A 19,597-nucleotide genomic window follows, 5' to 3' on the forward strand; every position below is an offset into this window, starting at 1 on the left:
TTAGTTCTGTTTGAGATGAATCCTATAATCTGTGCAGTTGCACAGCTACACACACCCCCTCCCCAAATATGGGGCAGCTCCCATTAGGAGTTTGCTCTCCCCGTTGCAGGAGTAGATGGTCTTCAGTCTTTTATGTTCCACCAATCCAGGGGCGGAAATGGTGCTTCTGGGAGAATCATGTTTACGAGGGCAACCTGCGCTGACACGGTGTGGGAGGATTATGAAGGAAAAACAGGGGTACTTCGAGCTCTGGGCGAATATTTAAGTATGCAAATTCTGTGATAGGGACACAAAGGAGGAAGGGTAGCTGTCCTTTCGGAAGAAGGCAAGAATCCAGGCACAGGGCAAGGACCAATAGGACTAAGCACTTTTCCATCCTGTTTTCTGTTTGTTTTTGTATAGAATGCGTTGGTTACCTGCCTTCTTGGCTTCTTTTGTGTCCGTCGTTTGCATGATTAAAACACACCTCTGTATGCAGTAGACATCACCTAACATGCATATCTGGTTTTGGGTTACAGCTTTGTCTTAATAACAGTAGCGATTATTTCACCCTAGATTTTAGGGTTTGAACTCACGTTTAACGTTGGCACCGCTAGTGGCTTCTGATTAAATGGAAACTGGCAGCTGTGTGAGGCCTCCGTACTGCAGGTAACTGGAATAGGACGTTTTGGCAACCTGGCATTACCGAACACACCGGAAGGAGCCGCTTCCCCATTCCAAGTTTAGAAAATGGTCAGTTTCCTCCACTCCGCCCGGTTCCTTGTAATGTCACCTCTTTTGTGTCTGTGCGCTCCTCTTCCCACCGGATCCCCAACCAAAACCAGCCAACAGCCGTGGGGAAAATACAGGGGAGTGCGAGTAAAGGGACGAACAAGATTGAGTGCCAATGAATATTTTTTTAACCTTCAGAGTCAGTACCCAGCTTCTAGCACAGGGCCGAACCCAGTATATTCAAGCACCTGGCTGTCCTTGAATGTCCCCGAGGGCAGGCCTACCTGGGCACCCAGACCCAAGGCACTTGAGCAGGCAAGCTTCTGGGAACAGTTGTCCAGTCTAGAGCCGCCTGCAGCGCACACCCCCTACCCCCACCCCCAGCAGTCCTCGGTTTTCTCCAAGTCCGATTTCACAGCGCTAACCGAAGGGAAGCTGCTCGTAGACCTCTGATCAGTCCGAAGCAGGATGCTTATTTTCCAATTCGCTTTCCAAACCCAGAAACTGATTTGACCCTTGAACCCTACCAGACCTGAGGTGTCCCAACGATACCCACACCTTCCCTCCGTTTCAGGCAGTGCTCGATGTTTGCCGGAGTGGCCAGGCTCCCCCAAGCCTGCTCCCCCAAGCCCGGGGTGCAACTCTGCGCTCTTTCCAAGTCTGGGGACTGGTCTCAAAGGACCTGCTACATCTCAGGCGAGGGCCTGAATCACCCATGAGAAAGAGAGACACCCGTCCAGGCCAGGGACCCCATCAATGCCTGCATAGCCCAGGAGCTGCCTCCTGTATACCTCCGCCCCAACTCCGATCCCCGGGTACAACTGGGATTACTTTCCTAGGAAACTACAGTTGGCCAACAGATTTAGGAATGGGATCGCTGAAGAGGGTCTCTACGGCCTTCCGTGGGTGCCAGGGCGCCCGGCTTCCGCAGCTGTTTATTTCCGGACTTGGAGTGTGCGTGTAGGGCGGTGGGGAACGCACAGACACAGAAGAGGTGAGATTAGAAGGAACCGGGAGGCGAGGGAACTGGCCATTTCCTAAACTTGGAAGTTTCGAAAGCCACATCTTAATTCTCTTGGTCGCGTTTCTCTTATCTATGATGGGAACATTCTAAAGGTGAAATCCAAAGAGCCAGGCAGTTTTGGAGAAATGATTCGGGGCAAGAGATCTTTGTAAACAAAACCAGTCCCCATTCTTCACTTCTGCTCTCCTAAATTAAGATTATGTTGCTGACTTGCTTCCGGTTAAGCAGCTCCCAGACTCTTGGAGAGTCATTTCAGTACCAAATATCAAGCAGTATGGGACTTATTAACTTCACTAAATCCAGTCTTGACTAGGAATGGCGATCAGAAACTCTTGATGTCTTTAAGCCAATGCTAGCTTCCCACCCCCTCCCCTTTGATCGTGGGAAATCCTTTCTACTTTGGGCGTCCATTCAAAACGATTGAACTGTGTGGTCTCAGTTAAACGAAGTTGTGAGAAAGTAATGGAAAAATTAGTTTTTAGAGATTTCCTTTAACTTCGTTTTCAAAGCCTGGAAAAACCAAGTCATCTGCTCGGTGGTCCTAAGTTTGCCAGATACTCTCTTTAAGGTATTGACTGTCCCTGTACTTGCTACGGTTTCCTGAAAACCAAAGGCAATGTCAGAAATTCGTTATTTGGGAGTTACTTCACTATTGCACTGAGAAACCTGGGCGATTAAAAAGCTAGATCAAGGCAAGCTTAAAGGTCCTAGGGCCCAAATGTCACTTCCGGGAAGACTACAGATAAATGTCTCCAGGCCCAGGAGGATCTAGCCATACAACTGTGCAGTTGGTGATGGCTATAAAGTATTGAGTTTCATTTAGCAGTAAAGCAAATTTAGATGGGGTTCAAAAACACAGGCAGGCATAGGAAATGAAATAACCAGAAAACAAAATAGTTGCAACTGCTAGCCTTCATTTATAGAGTTACAATCAAGAGTCATTGAATTTTGGTCAAATTTAAGAACATACCATGTTTAAGCTAAAATTAAGTCGTGGAGGAGCACCACAGCCATTGGCCATTTGTCTCTTTTAGTAACTCCTACAACCCAAAAAGGGACTTTTTCCCTTCCACCAGCGTATACACACACACACACACACACACACACACACACACACACACACCACAACACAAAGCACTGACCAGGGTGCCTTATGTTCGACTACTGAAATTATAGGTTTTTAAGTTTTCTGAAACTCTTTTGTTCAGAAATCATTTCTGCCTGAATTGCGTTCAGATTCTGATTACACTCCCTCTCGTGTTTACCTCAGCTTTTTTTTTTTTTAAGTGAATAGGGGGAAATGCCCTTAGAGAGCTGACAAATTCTTGACATTCTCATTTTCTGAAATACTCCAATCTCTGCACCCACTCCCCAAAAAACCCCACTGATCAAAACAAAAACACTAAGCCAAACCAAAAACAAACAAACTAACAAAGTGTTCTAACAAACAATTCAATTCAAGCTTCTAGAAGGGGAACAAAAGATGCTAATGGCTGACTGGGAGGTACAACTTCAACTGGGAGCAATCCTGAGGGGAGTCACAGAAGTTTACACTTCACTGTCATTCATAACTAGTTCATTCATAGATCAGCAAGAGGAAAAGTAAAAACAGGAGTAAATTTACTAATTTCTTCTCTGCCTCACAGTACACATTTTGGGATGCTGAGGCCGAATGGGGCCTTCTCACTCATAAGGAATGGTATAAAATTAAACTAGACCCAATGTTGTGCTAGAACCATTTTAATATAATTATACATATCTGCCAAATCCAGGAAGAAAGGGTTTATGCATATATAACTTCCAGTTAACATCTGCAAGCATAAATGACAACAATCTGTTTAGGATTCACCAGGGTCAGCGCAAGTGACCAGCGTCCTTTTCCCACCAGGCTTACCAATGTTAAATTACCCACGTTAAATCACAGATGAATTAGGGTCTTTTTGCTTCTTCTCGATCCTTGCCCAGAGAACACAAGGCAGCTCACCTCAGCCAAAGGTAATCTTTCTAGATCAGTATTCAGTCACTCTGAATTTTGCTTATAATTATAATCTATTTAATCACAGAAGAACCTCTGCAGAGGTGGAGTTCAAGGTTGCATACAATAACAGGAGATCACAGTTTTGAAGTCTAGCACAGATTAAAAACCACGGATGTACCATTTATATAAGACACACACTGATTGTCTCTTAAACTACATATTGACTCCTTATGAACATTATTATTTTTTTTTTAAATAAAGTAGTGCATCTAGGACAATCAGTCGCACAATTCACACAGCCCTGAAAAGGTTTTTAGTGCCAACTCCCCGTTGGTCATGAACCGTGAATGAGCTGGGGACGCTGTCCATTCCTAAGATTCAACCAAGGATTGGCTAACACACCGGATTACCTCTGCTTTGAAGGCCATGGCCTTCCACTCCCTTCCCTCACAACTGAAGTGTTGTTTGATTTTTATTTTGAGTGATGTTTGGTTGCATGTGGCTAGAATATATTCAATCATCAGCAAATCAGAAAACCCATGATCTAGAGCTATGACAGAATCTTAAATAGATTGTTTTGTCCATTTCAGGGTGCTGGTTGATAGGCCCCTCTAAGGCCCTTCAGGGTTCCTTCTATGCCTCACGGGAACTTTGATCAGGAGTCTGAGAGCATCATCCCATCTAACTTTTTTAACCAATGCCTGGCTAAAACTGGAATGTCCAGCCCAGCATATTTAAAAATCACCCACAAAAAATAGGTTCTACAGGTCTTCACAAAACCTGGAATTTCCACGAGGATGTCTGATCTTTATAATCCAAGCAGTCAGCATTGAAGTTAAGCTTCCAAGAGGCAGTTTGGTCCTTATAATCCAAGCAATCAGTGGTTGAGTTAAAACCCAAGCTTGAAGCTCCATATCCCTGGGTGGAAAGAGAAGCTGGGGACTGATTGAGATGGCTGGTAACTGCATTGGTACCCATGGGACTGAGTGTGGCCCCTGGTCCAGGAAGCTGGTGATGCATAGGGGTCAAATAAGATCCACAGTCCATGCCCCCAAAGTAGGAAGTTGAGCCAGCATATCCTTGACTATAACCTGAAGCCTGGGTGTAGGTCATGGGATAAGACCTCTGCATGCAGGAGGAGGAGGTGGACAAGGGGTCTGACAGTGGGGAGATGGAAGCAGGGCTCCAGATAGACACAGGAGCACTGCTGCTGGCAATGGTTGGGACTGAGGTACTAGAGGGGGGAGTGAACTGGCCACTTGTTCCACTCTCTGAACTCACTTCCCGAGCTGGGGAGGTCTTCTTTTTGGCAGGCCTCACTTTGTTTTGACCTCCATTTTGTTGCTGCTGCTGTTGTTGGCGGCACTTAGCTCTTCGATTCTTAAACCATACCTTGAAAGGGAAAGAAATATCTTTAGCACTGACATAACAACTCCTTAAGGGCCAGAGTGGCCCCAGATTGCATGGTAAAAGAATCATTTCTTCTGCTTCTACAGAGCACTCAGAAGGCACCCCCTACACATCTTCAATTGTGGGGAAGCCCATCTTACACACAGTTCATCCCAAGAAAACTTAAGGGAATCACTCTAATTATGAGCCAAAATTCTCCACTTTGCTTTCCTATAGAGACCACTTGTATCTTGAGATGACCTCAGAATAGAATATGTCTATGTCTCTCAGAGGACGCGTCCTGTTGCTACACACCACCAAGAGCCGACTGAGTTCAAACAGTTTATATTCTACTGTCCAGGAAATGACGGCTGATATGGAAGCAGGTTCTGCGACCTAACATTTTGTCTCTCCTAGACTCAAAAAAGAAATCATCAAGAAGACATGTGCCTGTGGAGAGAAGATCTGAGCCAGTGTCTGCTGAAAAGTGCTTTGTAGTGAATGAAATAACTTGTATGCCTTCCTCTTTGAGCTCAAAGACAAGTCTCAATCCTGGTCTTCAAGACTCAAGTTTGTGTCTTCAGAGTCACACACAACATACTCTGCTCTCCACACTAATCCACTCATTTGTTAACTTCAAACTCTGCCTGCCACTCTGAAAATTCTTTTTACCAGCCTTGTACATTCTCTGCCACACAGGCACTTATGATAGAAACTACTGGCATTTGTCTTAGATACAGGTGCCCCCCACCCACCACCAGGAAGAATGACAACAGACAGGGTCTCTCTTTGCCAGCCTGGAACTCCCAGAAACCTGTTTGCCTCGGCTTCCCTAGTGCTGGGATTAAAGGTGTGTGACACCACAAACGGCCATTGGCTACAGGTCCTCCCTGTTGAAGAAGTTCTCCATTTGGATGTTATAATGGTGGCAGAAGTAGTACCCCCAAAGACCAGCCTCAGGACCAGTTTATTGCTATCGAGGGCTTTGGGTCAAGATTTACTACAAGTGCTAAGAATTTTTTCCAACACACTTTGAAAAATCCTGTTTTCTGCTTTGTAGTCCACACTGATGCCTGGCACTTTCAAAAACATGTACTACCACTGCCCCATCCCCAAAAGGGGAGGTTGTTTATATTTGGGGGTTGCTGTTAGCCATGTAAGACATGGTCTTAAAAGACAAGCACCAAAGAGCTTCATATGGGGCTTTCACGCCAGTCAAGGAGGAGTTGACTTTTTTCCCTTTCAGGGTAAAATATGGGGGCAGCTAGAGAGAAAAAAAAGAGTATCTTTACAGATATTGTGAATATAAAAATTTGCCTGCTATGTGGCAGAGCTAGAAAACTGTGTTCTGTTCTCAAGAAGTCAACCACACACACTTTAATTTTGCCAACTTATTTGGTAAAAGTACGGTTTCTGACTCTGTAATCAAATTAGGTATGGCCTTGAGAAAGTCGTTTGCTATTTCTTCAAGTGCTTTAAAAACTTCTTGGACTGTCCATGAACTAAGCTCCCACACCCTTGCTACCTACACACAAGAAAAGTCCACGAAGAGGATTTCCACACAAGGAACACGTGAAAATTGCCCTCCACTGGATCTCTAACTGCAGACCTACGGGTTCTAGGTCTTTCAGTCTGCAGCTGAATTGCTACTCCAACCTTGCAACTCAGGCCGGAAGACCCTGGTCCATAGGATTAAGGAGTTACAAGAAAGCAAAAGGGGGCAAAGGGGGAGTGTGGTTCCGCGGCTCCTGAATGTTAGAAAGTCAAGCTCTTCTTTGGTCCAGGACAAGAGCCTCAGGCCCTCTTGGATCGTCAGTGTATACCAAGACTAAATCAAAGAAGGCAGGATCAGGAAAAACAGCATATCTACATCTACCCTACCTGCACCCTGGACTCCGGCAAGTTGATTTTCAGCGCCACCTCCTCTCGCATGAAGATGTCTGGGTACCGGGTCTTGGCAAAGAGAGCTTCCAAAACATCGAGTTGTGCCCTGGTGAATGTAGTCCTCTCCCGCCGCTGTTTCCGGGGAGTGGCTGCAGGACAAGAAGCCCAGGGCCCTTTAGGGTGGGGGAGCAGTTTCTCAGTCACAGGACTTTTGCCTCAGTTCCCTACCTCCCCGACCCCCCTCCTCTCACCGCGCTCTTACCGAGGATCCCCACCCCTTCCAAAGCCTCGTAGGACACACCATCACCCAGTGCAGTGACCCCCGCAGACTACAGAGCATCATTTGGAGAGCTAACAAAATAAACCAAGTAACGACAATCCCCACCCCCCAGGCTCAATTCTGGAAACAAACACAAAACAACCGCCAGACTACACTATCAACAGAAATGGCTGTCTAGTAAATAAAGTTAAAGGCACTGCAAGCATTGGAGGCTCAGAAAGATGCGGCGAACGTGGAGTCATTTCTCACGGTATTTTTGCAGCGCAAGAACCTTTGTTCTTTTATCTTTAAAATGGGACATCGTTCATACTTTCATGAGTATCTGGTTTTTGGAGGGATGATCTGAAGGGAAAAGAAACGTGCCCGACATCTGGAGGGAACACATCTCTAAGATTAAAGGGACAGGGCACGGGATACCGAAAGCCCCTGGCCTTGCGGACAGTAGGGAAGAGAATTCGGCTACTCTCAGAGCGGTACTACCAAGGAACTGGGAGTGGAGACCTAGACAAGAGCGTGCTCAAGTGACAAGGTCAACAATCTTCCACGACCCAGCCCAATATGTCCCCAAGCCACTAGAATTAAGAATGGAGCGGTATGATTTTCTGTAACTACTGCAGACTCCAGACTTGCCTCTTCCCAGCCTCTTGTTCACACCCCCTCCCCCCGCTGTCCCCCGAGTCAGTAAATGCCCAGTGGCTCTCGGCTGCTTTATGGCAAAGAAAACACAGTGGGGATCCCGCATGGAGCTAAAGTAAGGACAGTACACCCTCCAAACTCGGAGTTCCCGAGAGACGAACGTGGGGAAGGGCGTAGAAAATGCCGCAGGACTCACTTACCCGGGTAGCCCACGGAGGGATGCAGCAAGTCCATACCCGAAGTGCTCAGACTCAGCCCATTGACAGCGTAAGGCGGTTGCTTTAGATAAGACATCATGCTAAGGTTGTTTGGAGGCGAGAAGTCGGCCCAAATTGGGGGGACCCAGCCGGACGGTCTCGATTCGCCTGGAGTGGACAGGGTCAGAGTCCTTGGTGGGTGGATTTAGAATGCTGGAACTAAGGGCAAAGCAAACAAACAAACAAGGGTGCTGGTTTACTGCTTCGGAGGGAGCAGCTTCCTCTAAGTTCCATCAGTAACTAAAAAGAACCCAGGCAACACTGGGCACAAGCTTTTAAAGGAGTTGCAGATGCGCCCCCCGCCGTTCCCCCACCCCACCCCCAGCATCTCCAAAACTAGAGGGGAAGGAGTGAGACCAGATAAACCTGTCTTCCCCACCCCCACCCTAAACTTAAAAAAAAAAAAAAAGACCCGAGGAAAGCAATTACAATCTGCCTTCCCAAAGAACAAAACCCCACGCCTCCAAACGCACACATTACATTCCTATCCCAAATTTGCATAGGGCTCATTGGCTGGCACTAGCTAATTGTCTCAAACAAAACTTGATTGGGGCCATTTGCAGAGACAAAGAACTCTTTGGCTAAATAAATAATGCTGATAACAAAGCCCATTGGTGAGAAACAAAGAAACAATTCAAGAAATCTACCTCTTCCCAGACTGTTGCCATTCCCTGGCACAGGTTTTAATTACCTTAGCTTAAAAAAAAAAAAATTATTATTACCACTTTCAACTGCTGTGAGCCTAAAGTGTAAATGTATTTAACATTTAAGAAAACCAACTTGCTAAACAAAAAAACTTAAGAAAACTGCCCAACCACTGTTATTCCACATTTGAAGTCATTTCCAGTAATCATTTTCACCTAATTAGTAGTCTAGATAATTAGATTTTGAGTTAAGTAACAGATTTATTAGGGTTTTGGAGGACCTTGATTATATGTGTCTAAAGAACTATAGCTAAACAAACAAGTATTTAACTTTAAAGCAACACCCATCAAATATTTAATTTAAATATACTTTTTAAAAAAGCCTTCAATACCAGGATAGGGCTTGCCAGAAATGCTTAAGTTAAGTTAGAATCCCACCAGTCAGATAAACTGCTATTCCCCGCCCCCCCCCCCCATTTTGCAAGTAGGGAGGGGTGTATTCACAGAACAAGCTGCTCTGTGTTGATTTTGATATAAGGAGGCTGCAGATTCTTGGGGAGACAAATTTTCAGGGATTTTTGGCTGAAATAGATTCCTGCTAACAGTAGCTGACTTTCCCAGATTTTTAGGTTTGAAGTAGATAAGCATTCAAAGCTATGAAACTAATAGAATTTCTCTCCGCTTTTCAAATTTCGTGCAATTATGTGAGAAAAAGAGCGTAGAGGCATGAAAAAGAAAAGTTATTTGTGTTCCTTTGCTGACTCCCCTCCCCCAGATCTATTTTAATATAGGAGGTCGGTGAGCAAAGCTGGCTTTTATTTTCCAAAAATAAGGCACTTGTCTTGCAAAGATCTCTGCTTTGAAACTTTGACACTCTGGGAAACTTCCTCAAAATGGCGGATGCAAGAGTGTGAGATCTCTGTCACTTTCATAGTGAAATTTCATTAATGAGATGTAAGGATTTTAGGTTTTCACTTTTACCTTGCTTAAGAGAAGGCGGCAAAAGTTTCACAGACCTCAAAAACTGTGACCTCTTCCTAATTTAAATTCAGGACACAAATCTTGTTCTCCCACCCTAAAATGTGACTTTTATAAATGTCCTTTTTAGAGAACTCGATTATTAACTAGTAAAACTAGTTGCTCTTACAAAGAATACGTTATATTCTGTATTTCTCCTTCCAAGACCCAGCTATTTGGGGTTGTGAAAGTAGCACTCTTTAAAAGCACAGTTATTGCTTCTTTAAATAGCATCTAACGTGCAATTCTTCGAAAATATACTTTTATTCCTTTGGAAAGTGCTGAACTGTTATACAAGAACTTAAAATTCTATCTGATATTAAGATGGGGAAGTACATTTACTTAGTCTAATTCTCACCCAATTAGAAATACCTAAACACATCATTCGATTTAAAACACACACACACACACACACACACACACACACACACACACACACACACGTTCCACCATATAGGGCAATGATGGAAAGTATGGGACGAGATTCTTCTTGCAGAGCCAAAATGGCTCCAAATCTCAGGGTAAATTATTTTCACTTTTTCTCGGGGCGTGGGAAAAAAAAAAAAAAAAAAAGTAAAACCAAAACCCAAGCCACGGGAACGTTTCCACAGCCAGCCTACTTAATAAAAACTGCAGGAAGAAGACGGATGCCGGCCTTTCCATCTAACTTTCACGGTCTCACACGGATTCCATCCCAGCTTCCTCTCCACGCACAGTGCAAGGGGTGGGGTGGGGGGGGACGCCCTTTCTAAGACAAGAAGGTTTAATGTGAAGGCTGTCGAGGTGAGGTGGCTTCTGAGAGTTCATACCTAGAAGCAAACGGCGATAGCGTGGCGAGTTCCCTCACCTCCAGGCGCAAACAACTGGGTCCGGCGTCCCTGCCCAGCAGCCACGCAGATCTGCCGTCCTGACGACCAAGGTCCCTCTCCACTGCCTGCGCTGGCCTGCACAGCCTTATATCTAACGGTCAATTCGTGCAATCTGTCGCTTCCCCCTCCACCTCCCCCCTCCTTGGTGTTTTTTTTTTTTTTTTTTTTTTTCTTCCAAGAAGCCCATCTACCAGTTGCTGTGTCCTCGTTCAATAATAATTACCTCGTCCGAGAATTAATTATAATAAATGTTTTCTTGATAAACTAACGAGATAATCCGAGGGGCACACGTCCCTTAATTACAGGCCGTCGTGCTCAGCTCTGCTTCTCGTCCTGGCTGATTAATTTTCTGCATGATGGAGAGGAAACAAAACTACGCGGACTGGCGACTGGCCTGCGGCAGGGAAGAGGACCCAGAGCCGGAGGGAAGGAAGAAAGAGGTTCGTAGGCACTTGGAAAACAGCCTAGCCTGGCCTCTGCCCCGCTAACTCGAGTGAAAGTTTCTGGCCTCGGGGAATCAACAACTCCACTACCCGCGAGGGAGAGAGAAAGAAAGAGGGTTGGTCTTGACTGTAGTTCGGAGAAGCCCAGGTGTTAGGTCTGGAAAGAGAGGCCTGGGTGTCTACCTTACTTTGGGGGAGGAGTTTGCTCTCAACTCCATTCCAGTGCTAATAACTTTCGGTGACCGGAAAAAGTCGCGAGGTGAACAGGCGAAATCCTTACCCCTAAAGCTCTGAGGTGGAGGAGACAGTTTCAAGGGAAGAGTATTTCCTCTACGGATCCCTTCCCCAATGTGTACCATCGCAGGTCCACGCGGTGGGGCCTCTTTCTCTCTCCCCACACCCCTTCTCTCTCTAAAGGACTAATTCGGATCGAGCTTCTAAGGTTTGTAGATTTTCCAGTGAAATCGGACACTAGCTTTCAATAGTCACTTGAACACATCAACACCGCTACTTCTGAGTTTGCCGCGTGACCGGTCGCCCAGGCCCGGTGTTAGCGGGGACCTTCTGATGGTTCTTCTTGGGCAGGCCGAGGGCATAAACTGGGCTTGGGCGAGCCCCTTCACATGATGCCGGCGTTGACCCACGACAGTTCATTGTCCCCGAGCCTGAGAAAGCAGTACAAGAATGCGCAACGGGCCACGATGCCACCCCATGCCCAGAACAGCTGGAGCCGAAGTCCCAGAGGAGGGATTCCCGGGTCGCTGACGGGGGGCAGCCAGTCGCTCACCCCCACTTCTGACCGCCCCAGGTGCGCACGCGGAGGCTGCGGCGGGCGCGTCCCCTGAACAACACTAGGCAAAGTCCCTGTCTAACTAGCAGCCTCGTCCTGGTGATCTGGCCCAAGAACCACGACAACCCGTGTGCAGTGCCAGGGGAGGGGGAGCTGCACCCCTAGGGATGGGGAGGGGGCGATGCAAAAGACTGAAGAGCCCAAGAGGCTTTGAGAAGAGGCGGAGAGCACAGCAGCGCTAGGCTAGGGGAGAAAGGACGAAAAGAGAGATCAGGCGCGGCGGTAGAAACAAGACGCCGGCGCTCCCGCCTCCTCGGTTATCTGCCTGGGTTTCGGCGGTGGCAGACTGAGGGCTCGAGAGGCAGCCCGCGGCCTCAGCAGACTGACTGGGGATACCGACTTCCGGCACATCGGCCTTCGGAAGCGCCCACCTCTTTATCATTGTTTTAATTTACCAGCCTAGGTATGTACACAAGCATCATTTTTGTCGTAGACACTAAAAACGTCCTTGAGATCAAGCCTAAGGACACCAGCTAAATCTAGGGACCAAAACGCAAAGTTCGCGAGGATAAACTATCCACAGCGTGGGCATAAGAACAAAACCCCTCCCCAACACCCCAGATTAGACTCGTAGGAGTTCCACGACGTTCTGCAGTGGCGGCGACCCCCCAGGAGCACGCGCTTTCGCTCCCTCCCACTCCCGCCCTCTTCCATACATCGTCAAATTTTCCTAATGGTCATAATTTTGCCTCAAAATTCTCATTAGAAAAAAAATCAGACCCAGAGGAAATCTACGTCCGCAGCGTTGCTCACTGGAGGTGCGGGGGTCACTGCGGACCGGGGAACACAAAGATATCGCTATAGACAAGACAGACGGACACTTACCTTACAGTCGCATTGGAGGTTAGAAAAAAAAAAAAAAAAATCAAATTATCCTTCAAAATTCCAAATAGTCAGCTATCCTAAAAGAAATCAAGAGTACTCAGTTAAAAACCTTGTAATCTTCACCTTTCCATAAAAAGTCAAACATAACCATATATATATATTTTTAGAGAACATTATATATATATATTTAGAGAACATTAAAACGAAGTGGCCAGAGTTGTAAAGAAGCATGTGTCCGTCTACGATACATACAAAGTAGATGTGGCGACTGGGCTGCTCTAGCGAATTTTATTTTTAATAACAGTGGAGGCTGAGTTGGAGCTGAGGAAGGTTCCGCTCTCAGGGAGATTTGCTGAGAAAGCGCCTCTCTGGCAACTTTTTGACGCAAACTCTCCAACCAATGGCAGGGAGAGAATGATTGACACATCTAAGCCAGAGGGAAAATAATAAAAACACACAACAGGGGGAGGAAAACAGGCCGCTGCTGCACGGGGGGAAGAGCAGGCAACAAATCCAGGCCTCCGACACTACCAGAATGTTCTTTAAAACACTGAGCTGAGCTTAAAATATACATTATGGGCCGGGCCAGAACATGTAAACTAATTGTACAATTAAAACGATGAAAAGGAAAGCCTCCCCTTGGGTGTTTTCACACTCCTTTCTTGTCCTCCTTTCTTTTTTCTTCTTTTTTGTTTTGTTTGTTTGTTGTTTTTTGTTTTGTTTTTATTTTAGAAAAAGACACCAAAACAAAGTAAGACAGGAAAATGAAAATATTTAAGTCAAAGCTGGTAAAGTATGTGTGTGTGTTTACTGGGTTTTCGATTCCAACACTAGCAAAGAATGTATGGGTCAAAGGCAGAACTCAAACCCAGGTTCAAGCTTTAAAACTAGGTTATGTCCTCTTAAACAGGGCTAAGGGAAAAGAGAGTGAAGGAAAGGGGCCGGGACCGAGGTGTGGACATGAAATTAAGACAGAGGTCGAGTCACTAGGCTGTGAAGTAACTATTTGAAAACCTCAGCGTCCTTGCTGTTCCTCAGCCCCTTAAGAATAACCCCTCATCTCGGAGCTCTGGGTTTCCGCACAGGATTTTTTCAATTTTAACAAGATGCAAAACAAAAAAGCCAACTCCTAAATCTACCCCCAGGGCTGACTGCGAGCTATCATTTCAAATCTATGGGGCTTGAGTGTGGGGTGGCAAAAGCCCCTAGTAGTTGGTCTCTGCAAAGGAACAAACTCCAGGGCCTGGAGGTGACAGGGAGGGAGCCGCCCGGAGCCTGAGGGCTGAAACCCGGAGCTGAGAAGCTTCAAGACCTGGGAACCAGCTCACTTTCTCCTTCAGAAGAAGGTCCAGATCGAGGCCCCGGCTGCTTTTACAAGGATCAGAGTTTTCTAGAAGAGCAGAAACAGATTGGACGGGGTATTAGGGGATGGGGGGGGGGGGCGGCAAATGCTACTGCTGAGTGTGTGTGAATAAAGGGTGGGAGTGGTGAGAGAGGACAGCTTTCCCCCTCACAACTCCCAATGCAGAAGGAAAACAAAAAAACCCACCACCCCCTTACTACCTCAATCACGGCCACCACTGCTAGTGGGCCCAAAGAAACAGCTCGTTGCCTTTAATTTGGGGACCTATGTTAATGAAGTCGGTAATTAATTCGTCGCTTTGTTGTCGGTTCTTATACTGTATGTGTAATCAAATGTGGCCATCCTTGGGATTTACAGCAATTAGCGAATTACGGGAGTGTGCACGAGGCTGCAAGTTCTCCACAGCCCGGCTAGGCTCGGCGTACGGCTGGGCACTCCGCTGCCGCAGCCAACTTGCAGGTGTGTCTTAAGAGCTTTGGGGTCCTGGCGGCTTCACGAATCCCCGAGTGCCCCCGGGCTTGCCCAGCTCTTCCAGGTTTCTCCGTAGCAGCTCCAGTCCGAAGAAAACTCCTGGCTGTCGCGTTCCCTGGAGCCACGACTTTGTGGGGGCCTAGGCTGGGGCGGGGGAGGGTGAGTACGGACCTTTTCCCGTTACCCTCCCCCACTGTGCTGAAACACCTGGCGACTGCTCCCAAGGCCTTTCATTTAGGAGGGGGGAAGACAAATGTCCCAGGCGGTTGTCCCGCGTGGCACGGGCTGTAGGAAGAGCAGGTCCTGGTTCTTGGTCTGAGCTGCCGTGCTTCGTAAGACAGAAGGGCAACTCTCTTGAAGAGTTTATTTCCCACCCCGAGAAAAGAGTTGCCCCCAGTTTGATTATAAGATGTTGAAAGCATCAAAGGGGGGTCGGGGGGCAAAAAGCACATTGTGGATGTTGCGGAGCAAGGCCTTGGGGACAGTGGAGGTTGGGTGCGGAAGGTAAAGAAATAGAGCGAGGGCTTGTGAGTCACTCGAAGTAAGTGGGAAAAAAAATCGGAGAGATCCATCTGGAGTAGGGTCCAGAGACGTAGGGAACCCCCTTCACGTCCCAGGAAAAGGTTTGTGATGTCGTCCGAGAGGACCCACAACAGCCGAATCTCCGTGAAAAGTACGGAGTGCTATCCACAGCTGAGGATTTCTGCTCGATGCAGCGTGGGAGGGCTTGCCCCTTCAGCGGCTGGCAGCACACAGCCCCTGCTTCTCCTTTGCCCTCTAGTCTAATAACTTCGCAGAAATACAGGGCCAATAAACCACCAGTTGGAAATGGACAGTGTTAAATAAACAAAGGTCTCTTTAAAATTCTCATCCACTTCAGATGTCTAAAGTAAGATCGTGATGATTTTGTCACGGTTTGGTAAATTTACCCCTTTAAGAGGCTTTCATAAATCCCAGAACACACCTTCAGCCAGATTTGAATATAGATTTAGGTTTTAAAACCCAGAAGCTGGAAACACCGCTTTATCAAAGAGAATTTCCCTTTAGCTTAGCAATGTGATGCAGCTCTCAAAAGATTGGATCTGAAAGAGAGAGAGAGACAGAGAGAGGAGAAAGAGAGCCAGAGATGTAGACAAGGGTGGGAAGGGGAAAAAAAAAGACTTTTCTTTTTTTTCTTTCTAGAGGAATTCTGCCCAGACTCTCCAGCAGTTGGTAGCAAGCAAGCTTTCTCCTGTGTCGCCTGGAAAAGTTGCAAAATTGCTCTTCACCTGTAAGAACATGCTTTTTTATCTTCCAGTCTCTTCTTGTCAATTTGGAAATTGCAGACAGCCCGGCTCAGGTACTGTTTCCACAAACCCTATTCTAGGTCAGGACAAAAGCCACTGGCTTTGGCGGAAGGGGAGGGGGTGGGCTATTTCACGGAAAATCTTAGAAGCTTGATGGGAGGAAAAGACTCCTTGGATGGAAACATCTCTTGATTTTCTGTAAGTTCTTGAGCATCCAATATACTTACCATTCATTGTATTTCTTTTATCCAGAGTTTAACTTTTCTCCCATTTAAAAAACAAAAGCGTTTCCTATGAATCTGACTTAAGGTAGCGTGCTTTGTGCTTTCAATAATTCTCATTAGCAAGTGGGTGGGTTTTAATTGCCATGTGTACAGCCGCCTTGCTAGGAAGATGAGATATAAAGATTCCGAAGCTAAATGAAAAGAGGCAATGTTCAGGGAACCGAATTATTTGTCATGGCTTGTATGCGGTTCCCAGATTATGGCTGATATTAATGTTTTGATGTCTGGATTCATGTGTATCACTAACTGGGCTTGTTTTTCTCCATTCAAAATGCCAAGCTAGTTTAAAATATTCCAAACTTTCCTCCAAGTTTATTAACTATGGGAATGGGGGAGGGGGAAGAACCATCTCTGGAGTCTTCCAAGCTAATTAAAAAAGAAGAAAACCCATATCCCACAAGAGCACAGTGGGGGGGCGGGCTAGACTTCCTGAACACGAACTTCTGAAATATGAAGATTAATTTCAAATCTTTTCAGCAATTCAGTGAACAGTGTGGGGGGAGAGGGATGACCACATTTTTCTGTGAGAATTGAAAATAAGTAATTCTTCACTAGTTTTTAAAGTGATTTTAAAAGTTGCCAAGCTTAATTCTGGATATTTCTTAACAAGATTTAAGATTGGCAGTGTTGCCAGGGCTGGGAATATAAAGCATCAGACCACTTATGAATTAAGTGTGGGGTCACTCAGATCCTGTATTTCAGTTACTTCAGAAAAGAGGGCAAAGGAAAAAGAAATAACTTCAAAGATAGGATTGTGTTGTCTTGGTAAAAGAGCAGGAGGCAAATTTCAAGTGAAAAAAAAAGAATGAAAGAAAGAAAGAAAAAGAAAAAAGTACCATGTTGTTTCAGAATGAAATGGATTAAGATTGTGTGACAAGTGGGAGATGTGAACTGTGAGACATTTATGTCAGCTAGGAGCTATTTGTCCATCCCAAGGAATATAAGGACCAAGGATAGAATGTGTGCAGGGCAGCGGTAGGCTGAGGGAGAATAAAGGCTTATGTGAGTGTGGAAGATATGTGTGTGTGTGTGTGTGTGTGTGTGTGTGTGTGTGTGTGTGTGTGTGTGTAGTTTGGATAGAGGACAGTGGCAGTCAGTTTACATAATTTTCATCTGTTGGCCTTAAAGTTTCCTTGAAATCAATTCTACTGCAGGCAGCAGCCTTGAGCTACAGAGCTAAGGCAAAACAACCATTACACTCCAATATCTTGCCTGTTTGCAAACTTCATTTAAAACTGGGGAAGGGGGGAGGACCCAGGAATGGTTTTGTAAGAAAGAGAAAAAAAAAAAAGAAGAAAAGAAAACCACAGTGAAGCTTTAAACTGGTTTGGATAAAACTCTAATCTTTCATTTGTAACCTTTTACAAGCTTTATTTCCTGCATATGAAAAGCTTCTTTTATACGGGCATGGCAGACTTTTTCTTTGGATTTTTAATTAGAGCCCATCAATTGTAGCCATATTTAAGAATCAATATAAAGTAATCCTTCGAGATGGGATAAGGTTTTAATCGAAAATCTAATTTTCCCACTCTTTGCAGATCATTTTAAGGAGCTAGTTGATAGAGAGAGAGAGAGAGAGAGAGAGAGAGAGAGAGAGAGAGAGAGAGAGAGAAAGAGAGAGAGAGAGAGAGAGGGAGAGAGAGAGAATTCAATATTTAAAAGACATAACACCCAAACCTAGAAAAGATCACATGTGCAAGAAAACACTAATGTTGCCTTACAAAGGAAATTCCCGCTGCTGCTAGGAAGAGTGCCTTCTTCTACTTAGAAGAGTTTGCCCGATTTTTCCCCTCAAATGCTATTCTCAATGTGGCCCCTATCAGAGTTCTCAAGGGAGAGGCTTATGTATTTGAAACAGTAGTCCACAAGCAAAAAATAATCTAACTTTTAAAAATCAACTAAGAATACATAGTTCTTGGTAGATCCTTTTCATTGCATAATCCTCCAACTTGGAGATTGGTAAAGGACTGAGGCACATTTCTCACTCCCCATGGATCCAAGCTTTGTGCCTTTGTGTCCATGGAGGTGAAAGTCCAGTTCATGTTAACACTTCAAGTTTACAGCTTTGCCACTTTTAATGTACAACGGTGGAGAACTTGCTTATTGCAAAAGCAGAGAGTTTTAAGCCGTCCCACCTGGTTATTGGCTTCAATTTGCCTTTGGTGGGGGGAGGGGGGACTGCTGGTGAGAAAAGGGAAGAAGGAAGAAGGGAAGGACGCAAAAAGTAATTGTAGAGTATAGTCGACCCACTTTGCTAGTGAGTGCTGAGGTGTCCAAGTAAAGACTGCAGACCTTCTAAATGTGCAGAACACATTTTCAATATTGACAGCTTCAGTTTGAGAAGTCATCTGTAAACTAGGAGGCCAGCCCCTCCCCGAAGTTCGCAGAGGTATTTTCAGATAGCCGCTGTACTCGCCTTAATTGTGTTATCTATTTTATGTGCATCTGCAAAAATAATAAATAAATAAACTCAGTGTATTTGTTTTCACAAATCTGAACGAAGTGGGCTTGGAAATGTTCGCTGGCCATGTTTTTCTTTTATCTGCAGAAATTTCAATTTATTTAAAAGCCTGCGGTTTGATGCACTACGTGTTCGTGTGAATTTTAGGGAGACCTTGGTGTATTTATCCATAATCATGTCTAATGAAAAACTAGAATTTTTTTCTCTTTTTTGTTAAGGGAAAATATAATGCGTCTTCATTAGCAAAATTGACTGCTGTGCTCACGACAGCTCTTAATTGAAAAGGCAACCTATTTTAATGGTGTGGTTGGGAAGAAGATTACATACTTTATCCAAACACAAAGACAATTAATAATGAGAAGCAGGCGGCTGCCATTAACTCTAATGCAGTCGCATCACAGTCCGGGAGAAGGGCTCCTACCTGAGGCACTCGGTGCAAACTCCCAGGCTCCCTCCTTCCCCACTTCACCCATCCCTTAGTTGGAGTTTCTTAAGGTGCACGGCTCAAGCTTGGCTTCGGTTTGGCGGGGATTTTCTAGCTTGTGTGGCGCTGCGGCAGGAGTCCCTGACCGCGTGTCTCAGACTCTGGGACAGCGCCGCCGGGATAGAGACACTCGGGTGCCCGAGTGTGGCGTAAACCTCGCGCCCGCGCCCAGAGCTGGCTAACGACAGCCCCCAGCCCCTGTGAGGTGCAAGATTTGGGAGTGCCTAGAGCCAGCTAGTACACATTGAGAAGTTTAACCAAGTAGGCTGAGCTGCCTTCTGAGTGGAGAAGTTACGTGGGAAATTCTGTCCACCCGAGGCGAGAACGGTCTGAGCGCACACCGTCACCCCGCCAAAGTAGCAAGTTTTGCTCCCTGGCGTGGGGACCAAAGCATGCGTGTGAGTTCGGGCGTTTCTAGCTCTCCATGTCTGCTTGTCGCGG

At 45.9% G+C, this 19,597-nt stretch overlaps 1 protein-coding gene across 2 annotated transcripts; it reads right to left on the reverse strand.

Annotated features, from left to right (window-relative positions):
- Positions 1–3,396: 3,396 nt before the first annotated feature.
- Positions 3,397–13,160, reverse strand: Otx2 (orthodenticle homeobox 2). 2 transcript variants are annotated; one of them, XM_051142966.1, is made up of 5 exons: positions 13,060–13,160; positions 12,808–12,884; positions 8,103–8,318; positions 6,984–7,135; positions 3,397–5,105 (listed from the first exon to the last, which is right to left on the reverse strand). In XM_051142966.1, exons 3-5 carry the CDS (start codon positions 8,197–8,199, stop codon positions 4,485–4,487), a joined length of 870 nt encoding a protein of 289 aa, XP_050998923.1. In that variant the 5' UTR covers positions 8,200–8,318; positions 12,808–12,884; positions 13,060–13,160; the 3' UTR covers positions 3,397–4,484. The 2 variants fall into 2 exon arrangements, with proteins under 2 accessions (XP_050998923.1, XP_050998922.1); XM_051142965.1 differs by having other exon boundaries at positions 6,984–7,159.
- Between the last annotated feature and the right edge of the window lie 6,437 nt (positions 13,161–19,597).

Source organism: Acomys russatus, chromosome 3, assembly GCF_903995435.1.
Source record: "Acomys russatus chromosome 3, mAcoRus1.1, whole genome shotgun sequence".
In the NCBI taxonomy this organism is placed as follows: Eukaryota; Metazoa; Chordata; class Mammalia; order Rodentia; family Muridae; genus Acomys; species Acomys russatus.

Excerpts from the sequence above, each read along its gene's own strand:
- Otx2 (XM_051142965.1), bottom strand. The coding sequence starts at position 8,199 with ATGATGTCTTATCTAAAGCAACCGCCTTACGCTGTCAATGGGCTGAGT. Across the intron at positions 7,160-8,102 it reads TCCCTCCGTGGGCTACCCGG|GGCCCTGGGCTTCTTGTCCT; the intron begins GTAAGTGAGTCC and ends CCCACCCTAAAG. Across the intron at positions 5,106-6,983 it reads TGCCGGAGTCCAGGGTGCAG|GTATGGTTTAAGAATCGAAG; the intron begins GTAGGGTAGATG and ends TTCCCTTTCAAG.